General features: G+C 40.2%; 1 protein-coding gene across 1 annotated transcript in view; it reads left to right on the forward strand.

Annotated features, from left to right (window-relative positions):
• Positions 1-22,647, forward strand: part of slc7a10b (solute carrier family 7 member 10b) — a 25,694-nt gene extending 3,047 nt beyond the window's left edge. The window contains exons 2-11 of the mRNA XM_062420716.1: positions 6,031-6,235; positions 7,658-7,809; positions 13,928-14,053; positions 15,196-15,349; positions 16,422-16,545; positions 17,859-17,962; positions 18,046-18,142; positions 19,026-19,175; positions 19,734-19,911; positions 22,517-22,647. Of these exons, the coding sequence (XP_062276700.1) occupies positions 6,031-6,235; positions 7,658-7,809; positions 13,928-14,053; positions 15,196-15,349; positions 16,422-16,545; positions 17,859-17,962; positions 18,046-18,142; positions 19,026-19,175; positions 19,734-19,911; positions 22,517-22,647 (1,421 nt within the window). The remainder of the gene's footprint in view (positions 1-6,030; positions 6,236-7,657; positions 7,810-13,927; positions 14,054-15,195; positions 15,350-16,421; positions 16,546-17,858; positions 17,963-18,045; positions 18,143-19,025; positions 19,176-19,733; positions 19,912-22,516) is intronic.
• Positions 22,648-23,746: the final 1,099 nt, after the last annotated feature.

Consider the following 23,746-nt stretch of genomic DNA (forward strand, 5'->3'; position numbering starts at 1 on the left):
AGGGAATCTGTAAAGTAGTATGGTCATAAGCTACATAACAACTACTAAATGACCATGTGGTGACATTATTCTACTATATGTAATGATAATAATTAACCTTTACATACTGTTCATATTCTGACCATTCACTGTATGGATGAAGGTTATTTTTGACCCGGCTTAAGTATTTACTTTATAATTGGTCCCTATTTTGAATCTATAAATATCTTATCAGTCATATGTTTAGAGAGAAAATACATTAACAATCACACTATATTATGATCTAATATTAGAGCACATGACAGCCACAATTATTTGAAAGGTTGGGTCCATTATAACCATTAAAACCATTAATCAACAATGACTGAGCTGCATGAAAAATAAGTGATTTTGAAATATTTCCAGTTTTGTATATTTTTGGCCACTTTAGTAAAATAATCAGATTTAAAGAATGTAATTTAAAGGGTTTTTTGTTGGGTTTTTTTAAATGTAAAATGGGTTAAATTTGACCCGAACAGTACATAAGGGTTAATAAAGCAGTTTTTTAATCAAATGACCACAATTACTCCATAAAAGGTTAATCCAGCCACAAAGCTCAATTCTTTTTTAAACAGCTGGATAAATTATTATGAGCCAACATGTCCAGACTGAAAAGATGAATTCACTCATAATAAAAAAAATAGTCTTGTCCCATGTCTGTGTATTAACAACCATCTTTGAGTTTATACAGCAGCTTCAATTCAATTTAATGCCTTTATTGTCATTGCACAGGTTAAATAAATGTCTCCAGTAGTTTATATAAAGTAAACATAAAACTACAGACAAGAAGAAACATTACAGTCTGTATAAGGGTCAGTGATAAATAAGTGTTAAGGTAAGATGAGCATTTCAAAAATACCTTAAAAATAGATTTAAAATCAGCATCAGGTTTGTTAAAATGTACATTTAGTATTTTTGTTGGTTTTATATCATTTGAAATGACAGTTGCACCATTTTTTACCAAAAGTAAGACTGAATGCTCCTGAAAATGTCAAATGGTGTAACCACTAAAGAATGATACATATTACATATTTTATCACCTACAGTGTATTTAAGTGGACTTATACTAATAATGACTAAATGTTTCCTGATCTCCATGGTTACCAGAGTAAATGTAATATTTAGAACAATTGTATTCCATTACCTTTATTTAATATAAAGTTATAATGTAAGATCATGCCAAACTAGTTGATATGGTGTTTTATTGACAATTTACTGTTTTTAAGCAAGTTGAATTATTTGGTACAAAGTTTTTATGGTTACACCACTTAGACATTTTTTACCATAATCCTCTAATATATTCTCTCTAAATGGATTAAAAGCAGAAATTTGATGCTGGGTCCACAAACAAAGAATGTGTGCAAGTTATTCATACGTTTATTTTCACATTTTAACCCTTTAAATTTAAACTAAACCACATGGACACAAGGAAACATCACTGACCCATGAATAAATAAATAAATAAAATCAAAATGTGCCCATCAACATGTCTACTAACCCTCCTGTTTCTGCACTGAGTATATTTTTATAGTGTCAGTAGATGCTCAGTATGTATCGTATTAGCAGAGTGCTGCAGGAGGACTATCATCATCATCATCATCATCATCATCATCATCATCATCACTATCATCATCATCATCATCATCAAAGGAAAAACAGAGATATGCTGACGTTCTTATTAGACTCAGTAATTTTGCTGTGAAATAATTCAATTTTCTGCACATGGAATCCGATCGATACGGAAGAGATTGTAGAAAACTGAGGATGCAGGAGCAGCACTTTCACTTTGCCGTCGTCCTGTCTGTCATCTGCGGACTGATAATCCAAATTTAGGAAAACTATGAGCCAATAAGAGACAAAGTGGATGTAAAGTCGACTATCATCACAGGTATCGGTAAGGATGAATGGAAAAAGGAAAGGCCATGAAACTTCACTTCACTCTTAAAAAAAAGGTTTATTTCAATAATCAGGAGTTGTATCTGTGCAGCAATAAATGGAAGGGACAAAAGAAAAGATAAAACATGGGTCTACAAGTCTGAAAGAATACAAATACAAGATTAAATTTACTCAAATCAAATTATCCCCGTATCTTCAAAACGGTAAATTAGGTTTCTGGTAAAACCTCCTACCAGGTCTGCCATCAGTGAGAAGGAGTGCTGTCTTTAAATAAGGCTCGAATGTACCAGGTGAACTTAATCGGGTCAATTAGGGGGTGACGGACGGTGAGCCAAATAGCCAATTAATGAGAAGGAAAGGCAAAGAAAGGAAGTGGAATAAATAAAAGAAAAATAGTGAATATTTACTACAAATGGAGCCACACCGCTACACTGGGTGACATTTATTTTGAGGAGTTTGGCCACATTACTTAGTTTACAAATGGCTCCAAAGACTAATAACAGGGATCATTTTATCAGTCTCAGGCATAGACTGTATATAAGAAATGGATGTAACATCCGTGACGTCACCCATTGGTTTGTGGACTGCTGCTCGGAGGCCAATAGTATCGGATCTGAGCAGCGCCATCTTGAAAATTTCAGGTGCATGCTGGGAAAAATAAAAACAGGGATTCTACTTATATGGGCATCAGGAGGAGCATGAGGCGCCCTCCTGAACCTGTGAACCAATCAACCTGTCAATCACCACGTAGCCACGCCCTAATGCATACCCTGCTTTATCGTCACATATAAAATCAGGGAGGCCAAAATGTCCCAAATGAACATGATACTGCATTGAAGAAGGCTTTAAACTAGCGATTGAGACCATAAACACATTTTGAAAACGTTTACTGAGGTTAGAAATCAAGTGAGAAGTTGGTGAATTCTCCATTGACTTGTATAGAGACGGAAGTCCTTTTGACACCAAAACGGTCGCCCCCTGGTGGCCTTTTGATAGAATGCAGTTTTAAGTTACTTTCTTGTTGGCCTCATTTCAGAGGACCGGAGCTCCCCGCCTGGTCTCAGGAGAGTAGTTCTTTGTAAGGCAGACACCACTGAGCATGTGCATGAAGATAAATTCTCAGCTGTGCATTGAGCTTAGAGGATAAACTTCCACTGCCAATAAATCCCAATAAAATACATTAATCTATCTCTCACTTCTTTCTGATTTCCCTCTCCTCTGTCTTTTACTTTCAGCCCCATGACCATCTGTTCTTACTGTAAATCCTTAAAAACAGCTCACAAATATATAGTTTCATTCTTAAAATCAGGAAGAAATAGTGCATTTATTGGGGACTATTTTCAGCAGTGGATGAATCTACATTTGGTGCTGTAGTGAGTATTTCTGGGAGCAGGATGGTGCATGTGTAGGGTTGAACATGTCACCCAGACGGCTACTCCTGGCTACATTAACCACTAGTAGATAAACACACCACAATGTGTATATTAGAGTGAAGTGAGTTGAGTTTTGCATTATGGGTAATGTAGGCAGCAGGTGTTGACAAGGAAGAAGAACATGTGGAATAAAGGCGATTGATTTTGATACTTGTTATTTTAGTCTCCATGCTTAATCTGTGGAGCATTGTATTAAAGGACGAGTTCACAGTTCTTCAAGTTAGTTTTAAATCAACAGTCAGGAGCTCAAATGAACATGAAGTGTGTTTTTCTTGCTGTAATGATTCCTCTTGTTCATACTGACCATTAGAAGATCCCTTCATAATGTTTACTGTAATGATTCCTCCTGTTCATACTGACCATTAGAAGATCCCTTCATAATGTTTACAATGGAAGTGATGGAGGACTAAATCCACAGTCCTCCTTCTGTGGAAACATTGATTTAAAAGTTGATCTGAAGCTAATATGAAGCTTCAACCGTCTGAATGAGTCTTCATCTTCATCTTCTATGTTTCAACGTTACAGTGTTTTTTAGTGCCAAAGTCTTTGTGTTCCTATACTTCCAGCACAGCTCAACAGGGAAACACTAAGAGGGAATCTGATGCTAAAAAGACTGTAAATGTGTCAGATATCACTTGATATGACTAACTCACACTGATGAAGCTCAATAGAAGCTGATCATCTACTTTATAATGATTTAGTCCTCCATCACTTTACACTGAAAGCACATTAGAAGGTTTTAATAGTCAGTATGAACAGGAGGAATGATTACAGAGAGGAAAACATCTTTCACTGCTCATATAGACACCTGACTGCTGGTTTAAGACTATCAAATCGTCCTGCTCAAGAGCTTTTTATCAATTGAAGCATATACAGTAACCCTCATGGAGGTGGGACCTGGTTTCTGGTGCAGGTATTGGCTAATCGAGCCACGTTTCCTGCTAAACTGAGTGTTCTCAGTTGCTCGAGGCGGACATTTTTTGGGGAAAATCCTTCTTCGGAACAAGAGAAAGGTCCTGTGTGCAGAATGCTGAAGCACCTTTCCATTCACAAAGAGACGGAGAAAAAACAAGCTGGCTGCTCTGCACACCGAGCCGAGCTCAGCCTTCAGAAGTCATGTCTCACTGTGATTATAGTAAACAGGACTTTTTATTTTAAATTTATATGTGTGTAGGTTTAAATCTCTACAACACCAGTATCCTTTATCTTCTCTTTTCCTCCTGCTTGGCATTTCTTAAGGAAGCTGCAGGAGTTACCGGATGCAGAAGGTGAGTCGGTCACTTCCCACCTCTGCAGCCCCGGAGTGGATAATTTATGTCTGGTTATGTAACGGCTGTCTGTGCCACTTGGCTGCCTTCTGCCGTGCTACTGGTAGCGCTGTAGTCTGAATGTGTCGGATCCGCTGGTACTCTACATTGCATACTGAGGCTCTGGGCAGGAGGGATTGTCCCCGGGCCTGAGTGATGGCCTTTACCTCCTTCTCTAACTCACTCTGTTATAGAGCTCTTTTGTGTTTTAATGCCCTGTGTATAGACTCACAGGGGGAACAGTTTGGATTGCTCAACGGGTCATTGGTGCAACAGTAAATGCTGGATATGTTCAGGGGTGTTGAAGTTTACCATGTGAAAACCCTCCCGAGCCAAAGAAGAGTCACGTGTGCTGTGTGGACAGATGTAAACATGTTTCCCACAATGACTCACAGAGAGCTTAGAGTCAGAGCTGTTTTCTAAGAATCTACAAGCTAAAAAAGGGTTAAAGTGGGTCAAAATAGCACCAACACCACTTTGGGAAACTTTAGCTAGGAACAATCTGTTATTTCAAGCCACTGTTACAAGCTAAAAACTGTCACACATATATTGTTTCTGGTGCAAAATGATATATATGACATTCAAAAGATACTCAAGTTATTAACAATCATGAACCAAAGGTGACGTGTACATTTAAAAAGCATAGAGTAGGTTATAAGAAGCTTTAGTTTGGGTGAATAATATAACAGTAACATTTTAAAACAACACTAAAGCGGGGTGGAAATCATCCTCTTCATGGTAATATGTCTGATATGAAAAAGAAAAATTACATTAAATGCAGAAGTGAGATGAAGTTTTTAAGTATCAAGCAGTGAAAAAATTATTCAAATCCTTTAGTTAAGTAAAAGTATGAATCCACTGAGGTAAAAAATACTCCAATACAAGTAAAAGTCCTGCATGAAAAATCCTACTATAGTTTTAATGTACAGTATTACAGTAAAAGTACTGCAGTATTATGAGTGATGTAGTTAAAGTGAGGCAGGGAGAAAGGAAAAGAGGAAGGGAGGAATGAATGAAAGAAGGATAGAGGAAAGAAGGAAGGGAGGAAGGTAGGGGGGAGGAAAGAAAGAGAGAAGGAAGGAGGGAAGAAGGAATGGAGGAAGGAAAGGAAGGAAGGAAGAAAGGGAGATGGAGGAAGGAAAGAAGGAAGGGAGGAAAGAGAGAGGAAGGAAAGAAAGAGAGAAGGAGGGAGGAAGGACAGATGGAAGGAAGGAAGGAGGGAAAGAAAGAAGGAAAGAAGGAGGGAGGGAGGGAGGAAGGAAAGAAAGAGAGAAGGAAGGAGGGAGGACAGACAAAAGGAAGGAAGGAAGGAAGGGAGGAAAGAAGGAACAGTCAAAACAGACGGGGTCAATTTGAAACCTTCTTCCTCTCCACAGGGAACATCATCGGCTCGGGGATCTTCATCTCTCCTAAGGGAGTCCTGGAGCACTCGGGCTCGGTGGGTTTGGCGTTGGTGGTCTGGTTGTTGGGAGGCGGCATCGCTGCACTGGGCTCATTATGCTACGCCGAACTGGGCGTCACCATCCCCAAATCGGGGGGCGACTACTCCTACGTGACGGAGATATTTGGCGGTCTGATGGGGTGAGTAAAGAAGTTTCATTCATCAGTCTGAGTGGAGGACTAAATCATTATAAAGTAGATGATCAGCTTCTATTGAGCTTCATCAGTGTGAGTTAGTCATATCAAGTGATATCTGACACATTTACAGTCTTTTTAGCATCAGATTCCCTCTTAGTGTTTCCTGTTGAGCTGTGCTGGAAGTATAGGAACACAAAGACTTTGGTACTAAAAACACTGTAACGTTCAAACATAGAAGATGAAGATGAAGACTCATTCAGGCGACTGAAGCTTCATATTAGCTTCAGATCAACTTTTAAATCCATGTTTCCACAGAAGGAGGACTGTGGGTTTAGTCCTCCATCACTTCCATTGTAAACATTATGAAGGGATCTTCTAATTGTCAGTATGAACAGGAGGAATCATTACAGTAAACATTATGAAGGGATCTTCTAATGGTCAGTATGAACAGGAGGAATCATTACAGTAAACATTATGAAGGGATCTTCTAATGGTCAGTATGAACAGGAGGAATCATTACAGTAAACATTATGAAGGGATCTTCTAATGGTCAGTATGAGCGGAGTTCACTCATCAGTTTCAGAGGTTTCCTCTAATGAGCTGAAATGTCTGATGAGTACATACAGTAGTAGTAAGTTTTGATGGTGATGAATGAAAAGACAGAGATTCAGCAAAGTTATTAGGAATCCATGGAGACTGTGAATGTTATTGCATCATTACAATTAAACGATTTGTGAATTATTATGAGAGCTGATTCATCATTTTGAGTCTTTATTTTAAGATGAAAGTTTCCAAATTTTCCTTTTCCAGTTTCTCAACTGTGAATATTTGCTGGTTCCTTTCGTCCTCTATGACAGTAAACTGAGTATCTTTGTGTTGTGGTCTGTTGGTTGGAACAAAATAAGACACTTGAGGACGTTAATTTGGACTTCAGGGAACAGTGATCAACATTTTTCACCATTTTCTGACATTTTATGGAGAAAATACTCAACAGATTAATCGATTAATCATGGAAATAATCAGTAGTTGTGGCCTTAATTTCAATCCCATTTTAAGTGGGAACGTTCATTCTTGACTTCATACTGACCATTAGAAGATCCCTTCATAATGCACTAACAATGGAAGTGATGGAGGACTAAATCCACAGTCCTCCTTCTGTGTAAACATGGATTAAAAAGTTGCTCTGAAGCTCTTTCACTGCTCATATGGAAAGCTGACTTTTGTCTTTCAGCAGATGAAATTAAAACAAACTCTTCAAACATCATTCTGCACAATGAAGTGAACAACATCCAACTGAAGGAACAAAAAGAAAAATACTTCTGTATTTCTGTGCTGCATTTAAGACCCTAAAATAGCCTGTAGTAGTACCAGATAAATAATGCATATTGGAGCAGTAATAAACCTGACTGAGTGTCTGTCTGTCAGGTTTCTGCTGCTGTGGAGCGCCGTCCTCATCATGTATCCGACCACGCTGGCCGTCATCGCTCTCACCTTCTCCAACTACGTCCTGCAGCCCGTCTTCCCCGACTGTGTTCCTCCGTACATGGCGACAAGGATGCTGTCAGCCACATGTCTCTGTAAGTGTTTTTAACCCACTTTACAGTCTGCGATTGATTTTAAACTTTTTATTCCTCAACGGGAATCAGATTTGAAACTTTTAATTTGAGGAAAATCCATAGACTGTATATAAAATGGACGTAACATCCGTGACGTCACCCATTGGTTTGTGGACTGCTGCTCGGAAGCCAATAGTATCGGATCTGAGCAGCGCCATCTTGAAAATTCCGGTGCATGCTGGGAAAAATAAAAACACGGATTCTATTTATATGGGCATCAGGAGGAGAAAGAGGCGCCCTCCTGAACCTGTGAACCAATCAACCTGTCAATCACCACGTAGCCACGCCCTAATGCATACCCTGCTTTATCGTCACATATAAAATCAGGGAGGCCAAAATGTCCCAAATGAACATCATACTGCATTGAAGAAGGCTTTAAACTAGCGATTGAGACCATAAACACATTTTGAAAACGTTTACTGAGGTTAGAAATCAAGTGAGAAGTTGGTGAATTCTCCATTGACTTGTATAGAGACGGAAGTCCTTTTGACACCAAAACGGTCGCCCCTTGGTGGCCTTTTGATAGAATGCAGTTTTAAGTTACTTCCGCGTTGGCCTCATTTCAGAGGACCGGAGCTCCCCGCCTGGGAAAAGCCCCGAAAATATTGAAATTAACAAATAAATAGACAAATAACCAGAGTTGTGAAGGTTACTTTGGACATTTAATAAGTTACAGAATACTAGTTACTCTATTTAAAATGTAATAAGTAATGTAACTTATTACATTTGATGACTTTTCTAATTTTCTAACCAATGTTTTCAGCTGTTACGGTAAATGTTCCCTTCATCTGTCCTTCCTTCCTTCCTTCCTTCCTTCCTTCCTTCCTTCCTTCCTTCATTCCTTCCTCCCTTTCTTCCTTCCTTCACACCTTCCTTCTTTCCTTCCTGCCACCTGTCCTTCCTCCCTTCCTTCCCTCCTTCCTTCCTTCCTTCCTTCCTTCCTTCTGTCCTCCCTTCCTTCCGTCCTTCCTTCCTTTCTTCCTTCCTTCCTTCCTTAGATCTAAGTGCAGCTGTGTTTCATGGATACTGACATGATTTATAAGGGAGATCATTTTTTATAAAGCAACATTTATCTCTCATTGTAAAATGTATTCATTAGTTCATGTAGATTTTGGAATATAAAATAAAGATATTTGATGAATAAAGTGGGTTTAATTGGTACTGTGACTCCATTTAAGTCCATGTGTGGTCCAAATAAGCCCACATCATGATTTATTTACTAAATACATATAAAAATATTGATTTCAAAGAATTAAAAACAGCAATATATGTATTCAGTAACATGTTAAATATTAAAAAATGGGGAAAAAACCCTCCTGAGTAAAATCTTAAAGGTCTGACTTCAGATATAACCTCCTTTGTAATCATCAACATTTTCATCAGTAACTAACAGATTACAGTTACATTACGCCATTACATTTAACTAGTTACTCCCTAACACTGTAAACCTGTATAGCAGCATCTGTATGAAGCATCAGCTGTACAACACTAGCAATACATAAGATAAATTCACCTTGCATAAAGGTGTAATGAAGCTATTTTCATGTGAAGCAGGACTGTTAATTGTAGACTGGTTTACATTTAGCAGGAAACTACATTAAAGATGCTGACAGGCTGAAACATCTCTCCACTGCTGCTGTGTTGATTCCTGCAGTTTAGAGGAATGATGCATCTGGATCATCTTGCATCATTCATGAAGGAGGTTTTTTGTGGTTGTTCTGCTGCTGCTGCTGCTGCTGCTGCTGCTGCTGCTGCTGCTGCTGCTGCTGCTGGATCCTGATCTTTCCTCTGTCCTCGCTCCCAAATGACCGCTCTAAAATTAGTAATATCTCCCAGAAAACAGGTCCATTCCTTCAGCATGTGTGTGTATATGTGTGTGTGTGTGTGTGTGTGTGTGTGTGTGTGTGTGTGTGTGTGTGTGTGAGAGAGAGAGAGAGAGAGAGAGAGAGAGAGAGAGGAAGTGGTGGCATGTAAAACTTCTCTTATGTAACTGCTGGCTGAAGGCTTTTTAAAAACCCTTTCTAATGGCTGTAGTAAAAAATGCACAACATCCCAGCAGGAGGACTAGAAGACGGGATTGGGGGGGGGGGGGGGGGGGGTGTTGTTTGGTTTGTAGTCTGGAAGTACAAAAGCTAGTGATAAATAAATACTGTGTGTCAGCAGATTCTATAAATAAAAAAAACTGACATAGGAAGTTAAAATATACAGCCAGCACTGATCCATGAGGAAAGAAAACAACACTTCAAATTAAAGGACAAGTTCACAAATTATTTAAGAGTTTCTTAAAATAACAGTCCGGTGTCGATATTGTAAAGCAGTTCACATCTATCCAGACCCGGACCTGTAACTGATGAAATATTGAGGATTGTTACATTTTGTCAGAGCGTCTCTATTTTAACGGGTGCAGCTTCTCCAGATATTATGGTAAAAGTGGAGCGACCCCTCCGAAACTCACAGACCAATGAGCATAGCCAAACTGCTCATGTGACGCTAAATCAGCCAATCAAATCCATGCATTCAGACACTCAGAGAGACTGGACTGTCAGAGAAAAGAGGAGAGACGTTTTGTTATACAGTTATTAAATGGGAAATTAAGTTTATGGTTTAAGTTTAAAGTGAAAAAGTAAAACGGGAATCTGTCATATTTTTCTAAAACTAAGCACTTTATTTAAGAAGCTTTCTGTAATGCACTTTATTTTAAAATGTCATCTTTATTTGATATAAGAAAAGAAAATACTAATAAAATGAATTCTACTGTATTTAATTGACAAACACAGATGCTGATGTAACTACAACGACGCTACTTCAAGGTACTGAAAAATAACACGGACATTATGATGTTCTGGACCAAATTGGACCTCGCTGTTCAGTGTTTGAGCTAAAGTCCTCAACCGAGCTGCATAACTAACTTTACAGCTGTAAAAAACTTTATCCGCTGCAAAATATAGTGTATATATTCCAGGCGGGGAGTCCCGGTCCTCTGAAATGATGCCAACGCCGAAGTAACTTAAAACTGCATTCTATCAAAAGGCCGCCAGGGGGCGACCGTTTTGTTGTCAAAAGGACTTCCGTCTCTATACAAGTCAATGGAGAATTCACCAACTTCTCACTTGATTTCTAACCTCAGTAAACGTTTTCAAAATGTGTTTATGGTCTCAATCGCTAGTTTAAAGCCTTCTTCAATGCAGTATGATGTTCATTTGGGACATTTTGGCCTCCCTGATTTTATATGTGACGATAAAGCAGGGTATGCATTAGGGCGTGGCTACGTGGTGATTGACAGGTTGATTGGTTCACAGGTTCAGGAGGGCGCCTCATGCTCCTCCTGATGCCCATATAAGCAAAATCCCTGTTTTTATTTTTCCCAGCATGCACCGGAAATTTCCAAGATGGCGCTGCTCACATCCGATACTATTGGCCTCTGAGCAGCAGTCCACAAACCAATGGGTGACGTCAAGGGTGTTACGTCCATTTCTTATACACAGTCTATGATATATTCACTCACTCTGCATTCAGACACTCTAATAAAATGGTGGAGGGTAAATGTAGAGCACTGTGTAGTAAATAGAGAGTGAATTCGGACTCAGTCATTTACTCTGAAGGGAGTAGCGTGTCAGGTTATAACTTATTCACACAGATTTTGTGTAACTGTAATACTACATATTATTACTGTAGTATTTAAATCTGTCAGATACATTTTTACTGATGTCTTTATGAAATCTGAGGAGCTTTCAAGTAGTTCAAAGGTGGCAAAAACCCACTCTGCGTGTAAATATTCAGAGCTATAACAATAACTACACCAAAGCTGAAGAGATGAGAGCTGCGGGGAACTTCGTCACTCCTCAGAAATTTAGATGTTGGTATTAAAAATGAATGAATGGATGAACTCCTACAGCAGGAAGTGACACTGACAGAGCAGAGCAGATCTCCTGGTTGTACAGTCCTGAGCTGACATTACATTGGTCCGTGTGGAGCTGTCAGGCTGCCTAATTGCTTGGTGTGTTGCCTAAGAAGAGAGGGAGGAGGAGGGGGAGTAGGAGGGGGAGGAGGAGGAGGTTGGGGAGAGGGGGTATCGGCACGTTTAGTTGCCCTTCGCAACGGAAGTGTTTTGTTTTGTGGGTCTGACAGCTCGTCTTTGTGCTGGAGAGCGAGGCCACCATGAGAGCGAGCCGCTGACAGTGATGGACGAGGTGAAACAATCAAGCCTTCCCTCGCTTTTACCCCTTTTTTCACATTCCTGCCTCCCGGGGCAACTGGGCCGCTGCCGCCCACTGAACTCCAAAACCAGTGTCCCCGATGTAAAGAGATGCAGAGATGCAGAGATGTCAATAAAATAGAAGAACACTTTATTGTCATGTCCTGCATTTGGTCTCACTGGTAAAAAATACTATATAAAACACATAGAGTACATAAAATAAACTCATTCTTCCATTAGACACACAGACATATGTCCGCGAGATGGACACAGCACATCACATGTACCCCCCCCTCCCAGCCCCCACACATATGCATACACATCAGGTATAAAGCAGAAAGCACCAATTCCAGCCCATTTATAGTGCTCAAGAGATTGGCTAAACCTCCCTTTCATCTAGCTTTCCATAGTTTGTTGACCATGGAGATTGCATTTGGAATACAAGAGTCTTTATAGATAGATAAAGATAAAGATGCATAGATGTAAAGATGTAGAGATGTAGAGAAATAAAGATGTAGAGATGTAAAGATGTAGAGATGTAAAGACGTACAGATGTAGTAAAGTAGAGATGATGTGGAGATGCAGAGATGCAGAGATGCAAAGATGCAGAGACAAAAAGGTGTAGAGATGCAGAGACGTAAAGATGTAAAGATGTAAAGATGTGGGTTTATGAAGGCTGATAGGGATATTTAAAGGGGATTTACACTATATGTGTCTTTTTACTTGCCATGTTTAGCTCTACTCAGCCTGTGAAATCAGCAGTGTGACGTCTTCTGTGATGTACGGAGGATCTTTATCAAGTGTGTGAAAGTTACCCTGATGATGTCATGATGATGTCATTGGGTTTATGTCAGCTTCTATTTAGAGACTACACATTTACAAAGAGAAAATCCTGCGTGACAAAGTTGTGCATAGCAGTAGCAGGACCCAAATGCACAACACGGAGACAAGCAAGTGTACGGAAGCTCAATTTACTAAGAAATGCAGGCAGGGTAACAGAAAACAGTCCTAGAGGCAAAAGTCTAAACAGGCAAGGTACAAGCAGGCAAAACAGAATTTAAAAAATGCTGGAAAGCTAAGCATACACACTACACAATCTGGCAAAGAGTAAGTGAACCACAGGAGTATCTTTGGTGGGTTGATTGGGGATGAGCTGCAGCTGAGAGTCCAGGTGTATGAGGTCAACTAATGAGGTGGGTGTGGCTGAGTGGCAGGAGGAGTGGAGGAGGGGGGGAAAGGAAATTTCCACTGCAGCTGGAGGGTGGCAGAGCAGATTGGGACAAAAGTAAAGGTTGAAAGATGTTGGTGTCTACCAGGCAGGGAGAGTCGAATGAAAGATGCTCTTACATTTGTAGAGCTTAAATTGAGATGGATGGATGGATGGATGGATCCTTTTGTGTTGTTTGTCCTGGACCTTAACCAAACTATATGTGTGGATAAAAAGCAATAAAAAAAGTTGGTCACATAAAAAAACCTCTTAGTTTTCAGAGCAGTTAATGTTACGTTCAGACAAATACTGATTTACTTCATGGAACAGTTCAAAACCTGGGAAATATGCATCTTCACTTGTGATGGAGAGTCAGGTATCTCATTAGAAATAATCCAGCATGTAACCCTCTGAAAACACGACTATATACCTATTTTTTAATTACTTTTGGTAGGGATTCAACAAACCAGATAAAGCGTGTTAATTAGTGAGCTTTAGTTGGATTTTGTCCCCTTCAAACGGAGCCAGGCTAGCTTCATATTTACCAGACACGAGTCAATAACAATAACACCACATTACTGTATCTATAATTATGTGATGAATCAGTAAGTGTTGATGCTCCTCTGTGTATCGTCCTGTGTCTGAGTGTGATCTGCTCCTCCTGTGTCTCTGCTCAGTGCTGCTGACCTGGGTGAACTGCTCCAGCGTCCGCATGGCCACCAGGATCCAGGACGTCTTCACCGTTGGGAAGCTGATGGCTCTGGGTCTCATCATTGTGGTCGGCCTCGTCCAGATCTGCAACGGTAACCTTCAGAGCCCGAAAGCTTTACTGGTGAAAGAAGAACTTAACCCTTAGGTCGCTTTTCCTTCCTCTTTGAGGCCATGACAACATAAAACATGGATTTATTTCCTCATTGAGCCTAAATGTGATGTTTTACAGACCTCTACAGACCTCATTCACACCTCATTTGTTCTAAACTTTTGATTAAAAACATGTTAGAGACTCATTCTGTTCGTGTTCAAGATGAAAAAATGAAACTCAACTTCAAAAATGTCTCCAGCAGGATCTCTGATATCAGCAGTGATTTGTGTAATTCTTCGTTTATATCATAGACTGTATACAAGAAATGGACGTAAAATCCATGAAGTCACCCATTGGTTTGTGGACTGCTGCTCGGAGGCCAATAGTTTCGGATCTGAGCAGTGCCATCTTGAAAACTTCAGGTGCATGCTGGGAAAAATAAAAACACAGATTCTACTTATATGGGCATCAGGAGGAGCATGAGGATGGAGCGGGGGAGGTTGCGAGGGCTGGATCTACCACAGTCTACACCGGCAATCTGGTGATGCTAACCAAGTTAACTTTTACGACTAACTATAACCACAAAACTAATGCATACCCTGCTTTATCGTCAAATATAAAATCAGGGAGGCCAAAATGTCCCAAATGAACATCATACTGCATTGAAGAAGGCTTTAAACTAGCGATTGAGACCATAAACACATTTTGAAAACGTTTACTGAGGTTAGAAATCAAGTGAGAAGTTGGTGAATTCTCCATTGACTTGTATAGAGACGGAAGTCCTTTTGACACCAAAACGGTCGCCCCCTGGTGGCCTTTTGATAGAATGCAGTTTTAAGTTACTTCCGCGTTGGCATCATTTCAGAGGACCGGAGCTCCCCACCTGGTTTATACACTAGCACAACCTGTATCTATAGCAACCATAGAACAACCTGTATCTATAGCAACCATAACACAATCCGATGGTCTGTCTGTGCATTACATACCTCATACAAGTGGTAAAGATTGAACTAAAAGTTAAATGGGTTCGATAGATTTGGTTTTTGAGCAGATATCATGACACAAAGTGACCTCTACTAAACGGTTGAGCAGATCTACAAAGAATTAACCTTATTAAGGGTTAACGTGTGATTTCTCCTGCAGGGAACTACGAGGCACTGACTCCTCAGGTGGCCTTCGCCATGGAGACGACGCCGTCGGTCGGTCAGATCGCTCTGGCCTTCCTGCAGGCCTCCTTCGCCTTCAGCGGCTGGAACTTCCTGAACTACGTCACAGAGGAAGTGGTTGAACCCAGGCGGTGAATATTTAAACTTTATCAACATTTCCATCTCAGCTTGTTTTCTTTGTCCTGCTCGCTGGACGACGTTTAGTGGCATTTTTAAGGAGAAATCATGTTCAATGAAGTATTTGTCTTCACTCTTCTGTTGAGTGATAAACCATATTGTTAGAGTTCATTATTTTAGGTTTTTATTCCTAAAAACACTGGTGTATTATAACAGAATTCTTAAATAATGAATAATATTACAATAAGTGTACATTTTTTGACTATTAAGATACAGTTTACAATGCAAATACTCTGTAATCCAGTAATTTCTTGTTTGTAGAAGGAGTCTGGTGCATAATTAGTGGTTCATTTGTATTTTCTCTACTATTTATTCTTCAGTTTTTGCAACCAGAAAATTCTCTGAGGTGTGCTTATCCTGATAAAACCTGTTAACTGTAAAATGATTTGTTCATAAACATACCGTCGGAGCATTTCGTACAGAATTTGGGTGGAAATCTGTCATTTCTGGGGTTAAAATTTGGTGAAAACCAAAAACAACGATCATTAATGTTAGTTGTAGAGATTTATACACCAGTATACTGTAACAACATTTTAAAATAATGAATAATATTGCAATATGTGTACATTTTTTGACTATTAAGATACCGTTTACAATGCAAATACTCTGTAATCCAGTAATTTCTTATTTGTAGAAGGAGTCTGGTGCATAATTATCGGCTAATTTGCATTTTATCTCCTATTTTTACAATCTGAACTATGCTTTAAAAAAACAAACCTGTTTTCTGGAAAATATTTGGTTCATAAACATCCTGAGTGTTTTATTGTAGAGTTCGGTTGAAAATCTGTAATTTTGGGGTGAAAATTGGGTAAAAACCAACAAACAACAAGCATCATTATAAGTTGTTGTAGAGATTTTTGTCGGTTGGGTTTTTTAATGATCATAAACCGCTACACGTTAATACTTAAAGTTAAAAATGACATTAAAAAAACATTTCTGTTGCCCTTTGATCAACTTTCATGCATGTTTAATTCATTTTTGGTTGTGTGACTGTATCATCTGTGCATGGTGTGTGGCCTCGGTCAGGAATCTACCTCGTGCCATCTACATCTCCATCCCATTGGTGACCTTTGTGTACACGCTCACCAACATCGCCTACTTCTCCTCCATGTCGCCCGAGGAGCTGCTGTCATCCAATGCTGTGGCTGTAGTGAGTAACGCGGCCGGACGACGAAACGTCTGCCGTCACATCTCAGAAAATAAGAATCTGTTTATTAGCAGAGTCGAGTATGCAGCGTAGAAAGAGAAAAAGTGTGTCTCAGCGTTTGCTTCCACAGGCGCAAAACATAGAAGAATAAAAATAGAACAAGAGTAGGGTAATTATAATAATGAAATTCAGTATATTTACTCAAGAACTATTCTTCAGTACAATTTTGAGGTTCATATACTTGAGTATTTCCATTTTCTGCAATGTTATACTTCCACTTTACTACATTTCAGAGAGAAATATCGTACTTTCTACTCCACTACATTTAATCTACAGTTCAAATGTCACTAATAGAGATTTGATTTTAGCTTCTGTTACTGTTTTGATTCACTCTCAGCGCTCTCATAGCCCCATTTTCAGAGAAAAAGCTGTAAAAAGCCACTGTACACTACCAGCTCACAGACACAGTTAGCTGTAGACTAGCTGGTGAACATATGGCGCTTTTCCACTATACCGTTCTAGCACTACTCGACTTGACTCGACTCAGTACGGTTCCAGGACAGACCTTTTCCATTACTATAGTACCTACTCAACGTGGGCGGGGTCGTCATAGCACGGCTCCGCGAAACTGCCGTGACTTTGTTTTATACGCAACATAAACACATAAACAATGGAGGACATGGAGGCGATGGTGTACTTGCTGCTGTATGAGGCTTTCTGTCACACACAAAGCAAGAAAATTGAGCCGAATGACTCTAACTATGGTAACGCTGTTGCCAGTATTTAAAAATGCCGGGTTTGATTCTTGTGTGGGACGGCTCATGACTCTTCCAGTGACTCTCTGACCAATCAGTGGCCGGCAGTCTGTTGACGTCACATTTAGTATTGGCTCGGCTCGCTTGGAACCTCACCAGAGCAGGTACTAAAGAAGTACCAGGTACCAGGTACTATCCATGATGGAGATGCAAAAAAAACCGAGTCGAGTCGAGTCGAGCTGGAACTGTGCAGTGGAAAAGCACCAATAGTGGAACATTTAGCAGCTAAAGAGCCAGATATTTCCCTCAGGAGTTGATAGAGAGTAAAAACAGAGCTAAAAGAGAGAATATTGGACTTTACATTCAGCAAGTGGACAGAAACACGATGAACTAATGAATGATAATGTTGATCAGTAACTGCTGGATGTGGAAACAAGCAACTGGTTTAATGGTCTTAATTTTTTACATGTTGGTGGCGCTAGAGGGAAAGTCAGGGGATCACCAAAGTTGAAGTGTGGTGTTTCATGTTTGTTGATTCTGTGTTTTCATGCTGCTGTTCAGACATTTGGAGAGAAGCTTCTGGGAATGTTCTCCGTCATCATGCCGATCTCTGTGGCTCTGTCCACCTTCGGAGGAATCAACGGATACCTGTTCACCTCCTCCAGGTGCAGCTCTGCTTTCTGTTTTCTGCTCCCTCTAACTCTTCACGTCGCTTCAGTCTGGGTGTTGATGATGTTTCTGTGTGCAGGTTGTGTTTCTCTGGAGCCAGAGAAGGTCACCTGCCCAGCCTGCTGGCTATGATCCACTTCAAGAACTGTACACCTATTCCTGCCCTGCTGGTCTGCGTATGTACAACCTCACCATGATAATACATTGATCTCATTTTTATATATGTATGCAGTGGTGGAAAGTAACTTAAGTATATTTACTCAAGTACTGTACCTAAGGACAACTTTAAGGTACTTCTACTTTACTGCAGTACAGTTTGAGGTACTTGTACTTTACTGTAGTATAGTTTGAGGTACTTGTACTTTACTGTAGTACAGTTAGACGTACTTGTACTTTACTGTAGTACAGTTTGAGGTACTTGTACTTTACTGTAGTATTTCCATGTGATGCTACTTTCTACATCTCAGAGGGAAATATTGTACTTTCTACTCCACTACATTTATCTGACAGCTTTAGTTACTTTTCAGATGCAGATTTGACACAATGGATAATATAACAAGCTAAAATACAACACATTGTTAAAGATGAAACCAAAAAGCAGTGTGTGTAGTCGGCTCACATTTCAGATGTCTATGAGTTGTTAACAGCTCCACCAAATAGTGATTTTTCCCTCTAAACTTCTCACATGCTTTCTTTTCAATAAATGTTCAAATGATCCAATATTTCAGCAAAAATCAAAGATTAGAGAAAAAGTCCAAAAACTGAAAAAACACATTTGTGTATCAGAACTTAGTTTTTTCTTCTTTCCTCTCCCATTAATCATCTCACCACCCCTCACATTTATCTGCTGACCCTTTGGAGGGGCCTCACCCCTAGGTTGGGAACCACTGGAATAAAACAGCTAACTGTATATAAAGTAGTGTAAACTAGAACATGAAGCTGCGTAAAAAAACCAACAGGTGACATCTTCAGGGTAATTTTCTCAGACTTGAACTCCTAAAGCGACAGAAGATATTAATTGACTTTGACGTCTTGTTTTCACCTCTCTCTGTGTTTCAGTGTGCTGCCACCATTGTGATTCTCTGCATCGGAGAAACACACAACCTGATCAACTATGTCTCCTTCATTAACTACCTGTCGTACGGCGTCACCATCGCAGGCCTGCTGTACTACCGCTGGAAGAAACCCAACCTGTACCGACCCATCAAGGTACCTACTCACTTCTTTTTGCCTCACTACATACCATAGAGGAGGCCAATAGTATCGGATCAGAGCAGCACCATCTTGAAAATTTCAGGTGCATGCTGGTAAAAATAAAAACACGGATTCTACTTATATGGGCATCAGGAGGAGCATGAGGCGCCCTCCTGAACCTGTGAACCAATCAACCTGTCAATCACGACGTAGCCACGCCCTAATGCATACCCTGCTTTATCGTCAAATATAAAATCAGGGAGGCCAAAATGTCCCAAATGAACATCATACTGCATTGAAGAAGGCTTTAAACTAGCGATTGAGACCATAAACACATTTTGAAAACGTTTACTGAGGTTAGAAATCAAGTGAGAAGTTGGTGAATTCTCCATTGACTTGTATAGAGACGGAAGTCCTTTTGACACCAAAACGGTCGCCCCCTGGTGGCCTTTTGATAGAATGCAGTTTTAAGTTACTTCCGTGTTGGCATCATTTCAGAGGACCAGAACTCCCCGCCTGCTACATACGTGTTATTTGTTTTGTTATAAACTTTAACCGTTGTGTTGTCTTCAGGTGAACCTGCTGGTTCCTGTGTGTTACCTGATGTTCTGGGCGCTGCTGCTGGGCTTCAGTCTGTACTCGGAGCCGGTGGTTTGTGGTGTCGGCCTGGTCATCATGCTCACCGGCGTACCAGTGTACTTCCTGGGTGTTCACTGGAAGGAAAAACCAAAGTGTATCTACGACTTCATCGGTGAGTTGGAGACAGGATGACCATCACAAGGGGAGATGGGGATTATATTAAAGTCTGTGCTTCTCGGTAATTGAGCTCATGGTTCCTGATGGCATTTTAACCATGAGGAAATGACAGGATATAGTCTGTAATAGACATTCAGCGGGATAAAGTCAAAAGTCTCCCAAGAGGGGCCATGAATTGAAGGTTAGACAGACGCTGCCTGAAGTGAAGAAGTCAAAAATCGCCCTGAACGCAGACATGAAAAGGACACTAATGTCATTCAGTGTGACTTGAGCTTCCTGATGACATCATTATCTCTGATGTCCATCAACAATAAACCTCCATTAATCCACTTATTATATCATAGAAAAAAGAAGCTGAGAATCATCACATAATGAAGTTTTCTTCAGTATCACTCATCATTCAGTTACAGTTGTCTGTACATCTACAGCTACAGAGCTAATTCGGCACACTTTTAATTGATAAAATGTAAACAAGTATCATCTAAAAACAGGTCTATATGTTGGTATTAGAAGGTTTTTATCTATCAGATTAGCAAAAACACATTTAGCTGTGGTAGAGCAGGTTGTTTACTAATCGGAGGACCGGCAGTCAATGTGTAGAAGAAAGAAGAAACCTAACCCCAAATTGCTCCCAAAGGCTGCCCCATCAGTCTATGAATGTGTGTGTGAACGGGTGAATGTGACTTGTAGTGTAAAAGAAAAGAACTAGATAAGTACACTTCATGTACCATTTACATTTGACTTCCCTCATTTTCACACAAAAATCAAATTTCCAGTTTAACTAATTACATTAAATGGGAGGTAAAAACTCAACGAGCCTCTTTAAAATATTAATACCTTGCTCCAAATTGGATTTAAATGACAGGAGGAGCAGCGACTTCACTGGAAAACAGTTGGTGACTAGCAGGTAATGTTCAAATCACCAGCTGTTGAAGAAAGTCTGCTTAAAGTAAACATCTCAAAGATCTCTGTTTTGTTCTTGTTAGGTTGGCCGAGTGGTTGTGGCAAAAACTGAAACCAAAAATCCAGTATGCAGTCCAGGTGTATACTGAAAACAAAAGAATTAACTAAAAGCAGAAACTGTGGAAAACAAAGAAAATAACTCAGCTCTGCACTAGGCCATGCACATTTTAGTCATGTAATATCATCCATATTCATTTAAAATAGCCTTAGAAACTCAACACAGTTCTACCATACTTGGCACCTTCCTCTGGGAACACCCCTTTATAAGCCAATGGTACCCTCCAGTATGGTTTGGTAGTTTAAAATCTAACCAGAGGAGTTCAAGACCATCACAGGAGAGCAGGTGACAAATAATGAGCTCATTCAACACTACACAATAAACAGAAATGTTTTGAAAAACTAGTTTCTGTATCTTGAGTGTAACTATTCATGCCACGCTACACTACAACAGAGACACTTCCAAACCGGCTTGATTTCATTAATAATGAAAGTGTCTATGCAGTGTGTGTGTGTGTGCAAGTGTGCATCTTACTTTTTAGGGCACAGGCTACAGTTCTCTTTGGCGGCACCTGTGGTGATAAGTGGTAACTGCAGGTGTGTTTTCGGACCTCACTTCTCTGAGATCCAAACAGTGTCGCCTGTGTGTCGTCAGTCAGTTAGCAACACTAGCAGACACCGTTAAAAATAGCACACCACTTCACACACGAGTGAGTTGAAGAGCGACTATGTTACGTAACCTCTCTGGTGGACCAACCACTGCTTCTTGACGGACAATGTGCCACTAACTATGTGCCGCTTGTAAATTTACCCGGGATGGTCGCCATTGACACCCAGGATATAATACTGCACATAAAGGTCTTTGATCAGGAGGCAATAGGCTCAATTACCTCTGTGTTACCTCATTCAGTGATAGATAACGACTTAACAGACATTTATTTAAGGGAAAATCTTGGAGAGTTTTACTTTAACCTTCGTGTCGTCCTCCCGGGTCAAAATTACCCCGTCTGTTTTGACTGTTCCTTCTTTCCTCCCTTCCTTCTCTCCTTCTTTCCTTCCTCCATCCCCCTTTCTTCCTTCCTTCCTTTCCTTCCTTCCGTCTGTCCTTCCTTCCTCCCTCCTACTCTCTTTCTTTCCTCCCTCCCCATTTCTTCCTTCCGTCTGTCCTTCCTCCCTCCTTCTCTCTTTCTTTCCTTCCTCTCTCTTTCCTCCATTCCTTCTTTCCTTCCTCCATCCCCTTTCTTCCTTCCTTCTGTCCTTCCTTCCTCCCTCCCTCCTTTTTTCTTTCCCTTCTTCCTTCTTCCCTTCCTCCCTTCCTTCTTTCCTTCCTCCATCCCCCTATCCCCCTTTCTTCCTTCCTTCCTTCTTTCCTCTGTCCTTCTTTCCTTCCTTCACTACTTCCTCTTTTCCTTTCTCCCTCCCTCCGTCCTTCCTTCTTTCCCCCTTCCTCCCTCCCTCCTTTCCTTCCCCCTGTCCTTCCTTCCTTCCTCCCTCCCTCCCTTCCCTTCTTCCTCCCTTCCATCTTTCCTTCCTTCCTTGACTCGAGGACAACAGGAGGGTTAAAAGACGCTGTTTTTGTGTGTTTTTGTGTTTTTTTGCTGATGCATAACTCTTGACCAGTTGTTGTGTTTTTCCTGCAGAGAGGGCGACGTACGTGGGCCAGAGGTTGTGTTTCGTGGTCTTTCCTCAGTTTGACCCCATTGAGATCGCCAGTTCGGAAGAATGGACTGACCGATCATCAGGCAGGAGCAGTTTGTCTGCCAACTCTTAAAACTCTTTTCTGAATATATGAAGATCTTTGTATTTGCCTCCTGTTTTTACTCCGTCACTGTCTAAGTCCAGACACCTGCTCCTGGTTCGGGAGCTTCCTGTCTTCACCTTTGACCCCTCTGAGACTCTGGTTCCCCTACAGTCGACTGGAAACGCCTGTTCTTCTTCACGGGCTTCTTGCACTTTTTATTCTCTCTTTCTTTTCTACTAAGTCGTCAAGTACAACAACCTAATGTCACACTGTGAAAGTGACTTTTATTCCCATTTTTTGGACCCATTTGTTTGAATTTCTCAACTCATGACGTCTGACTGACAGTGAACGGTTTATGTCTTCTGAATGTTGTTGGTGTTTTATCGTGCCTTAAGGTCCTTTCACACCAAGTCTGAATCACATTTAGAGTCATTATTCTTTTATAAAGTAAGAGTCAAAGTTTGGTGCAAATTATTACAGAAAAGAGTTGGAAAGACTTCAAATACTACACTGCCAAAAGTACATGGACAGCCAAACTTGTGATTCTGACACCATGTTCATTAAAGGACAGGTTCACAATTTTATCAAGTGTGTCTTAAAACAACAGTCAGGAGCCCAAAACAACACCTGAAACCTGTTTTTCTAGAAAATTGTGAACCTCTCCTTTAATTTTCTATAGCATATATATGACATCATTAGATTATTAATAGTGAAGCATTGGTGTTAGAGCAGCATGTTACTGTTGTAGCTGCTGGAGGTGGAGCTAGTTTACACTACTTTATATACAGTTAGCTAGTTTAGTCCAGTGGTTCCCAACCTAGGGGTGGGGCCCCTCCAACGGGTCAGCAGATACATGTGAGGGGTGCTGACATGATTAATGGGAGAAGAAAGAAGAAAAAACTAAGTTCTGATACACAAATGTGTTTTTCAGTTTTTGGACTTTTTCTCTAATCTTTGATTTTTGCTGAAATATTGGATCATTTGAACATTTATTGAAATGAAAGCATGTGAGAAGTTTAGAGGGAAAAATCACTATTTGGTGGAGCTGTTAACAACTCAGACATCTGAAATGTGAGCCGACTACACACTGCTTTTTGGTTTCATCTTTAACAATGTGTTGTATTTATAA

This window comes from Scomber scombrus, chromosome 6 (assembly GCF_963691925.1).
Source record: "Scomber scombrus chromosome 6, fScoSco1.1, whole genome shotgun sequence".
Lineage (NCBI taxonomy): Eukaryota > Metazoa > Chordata > Actinopteri > Scombriformes > Scombridae > Scomber > Scomber scombrus.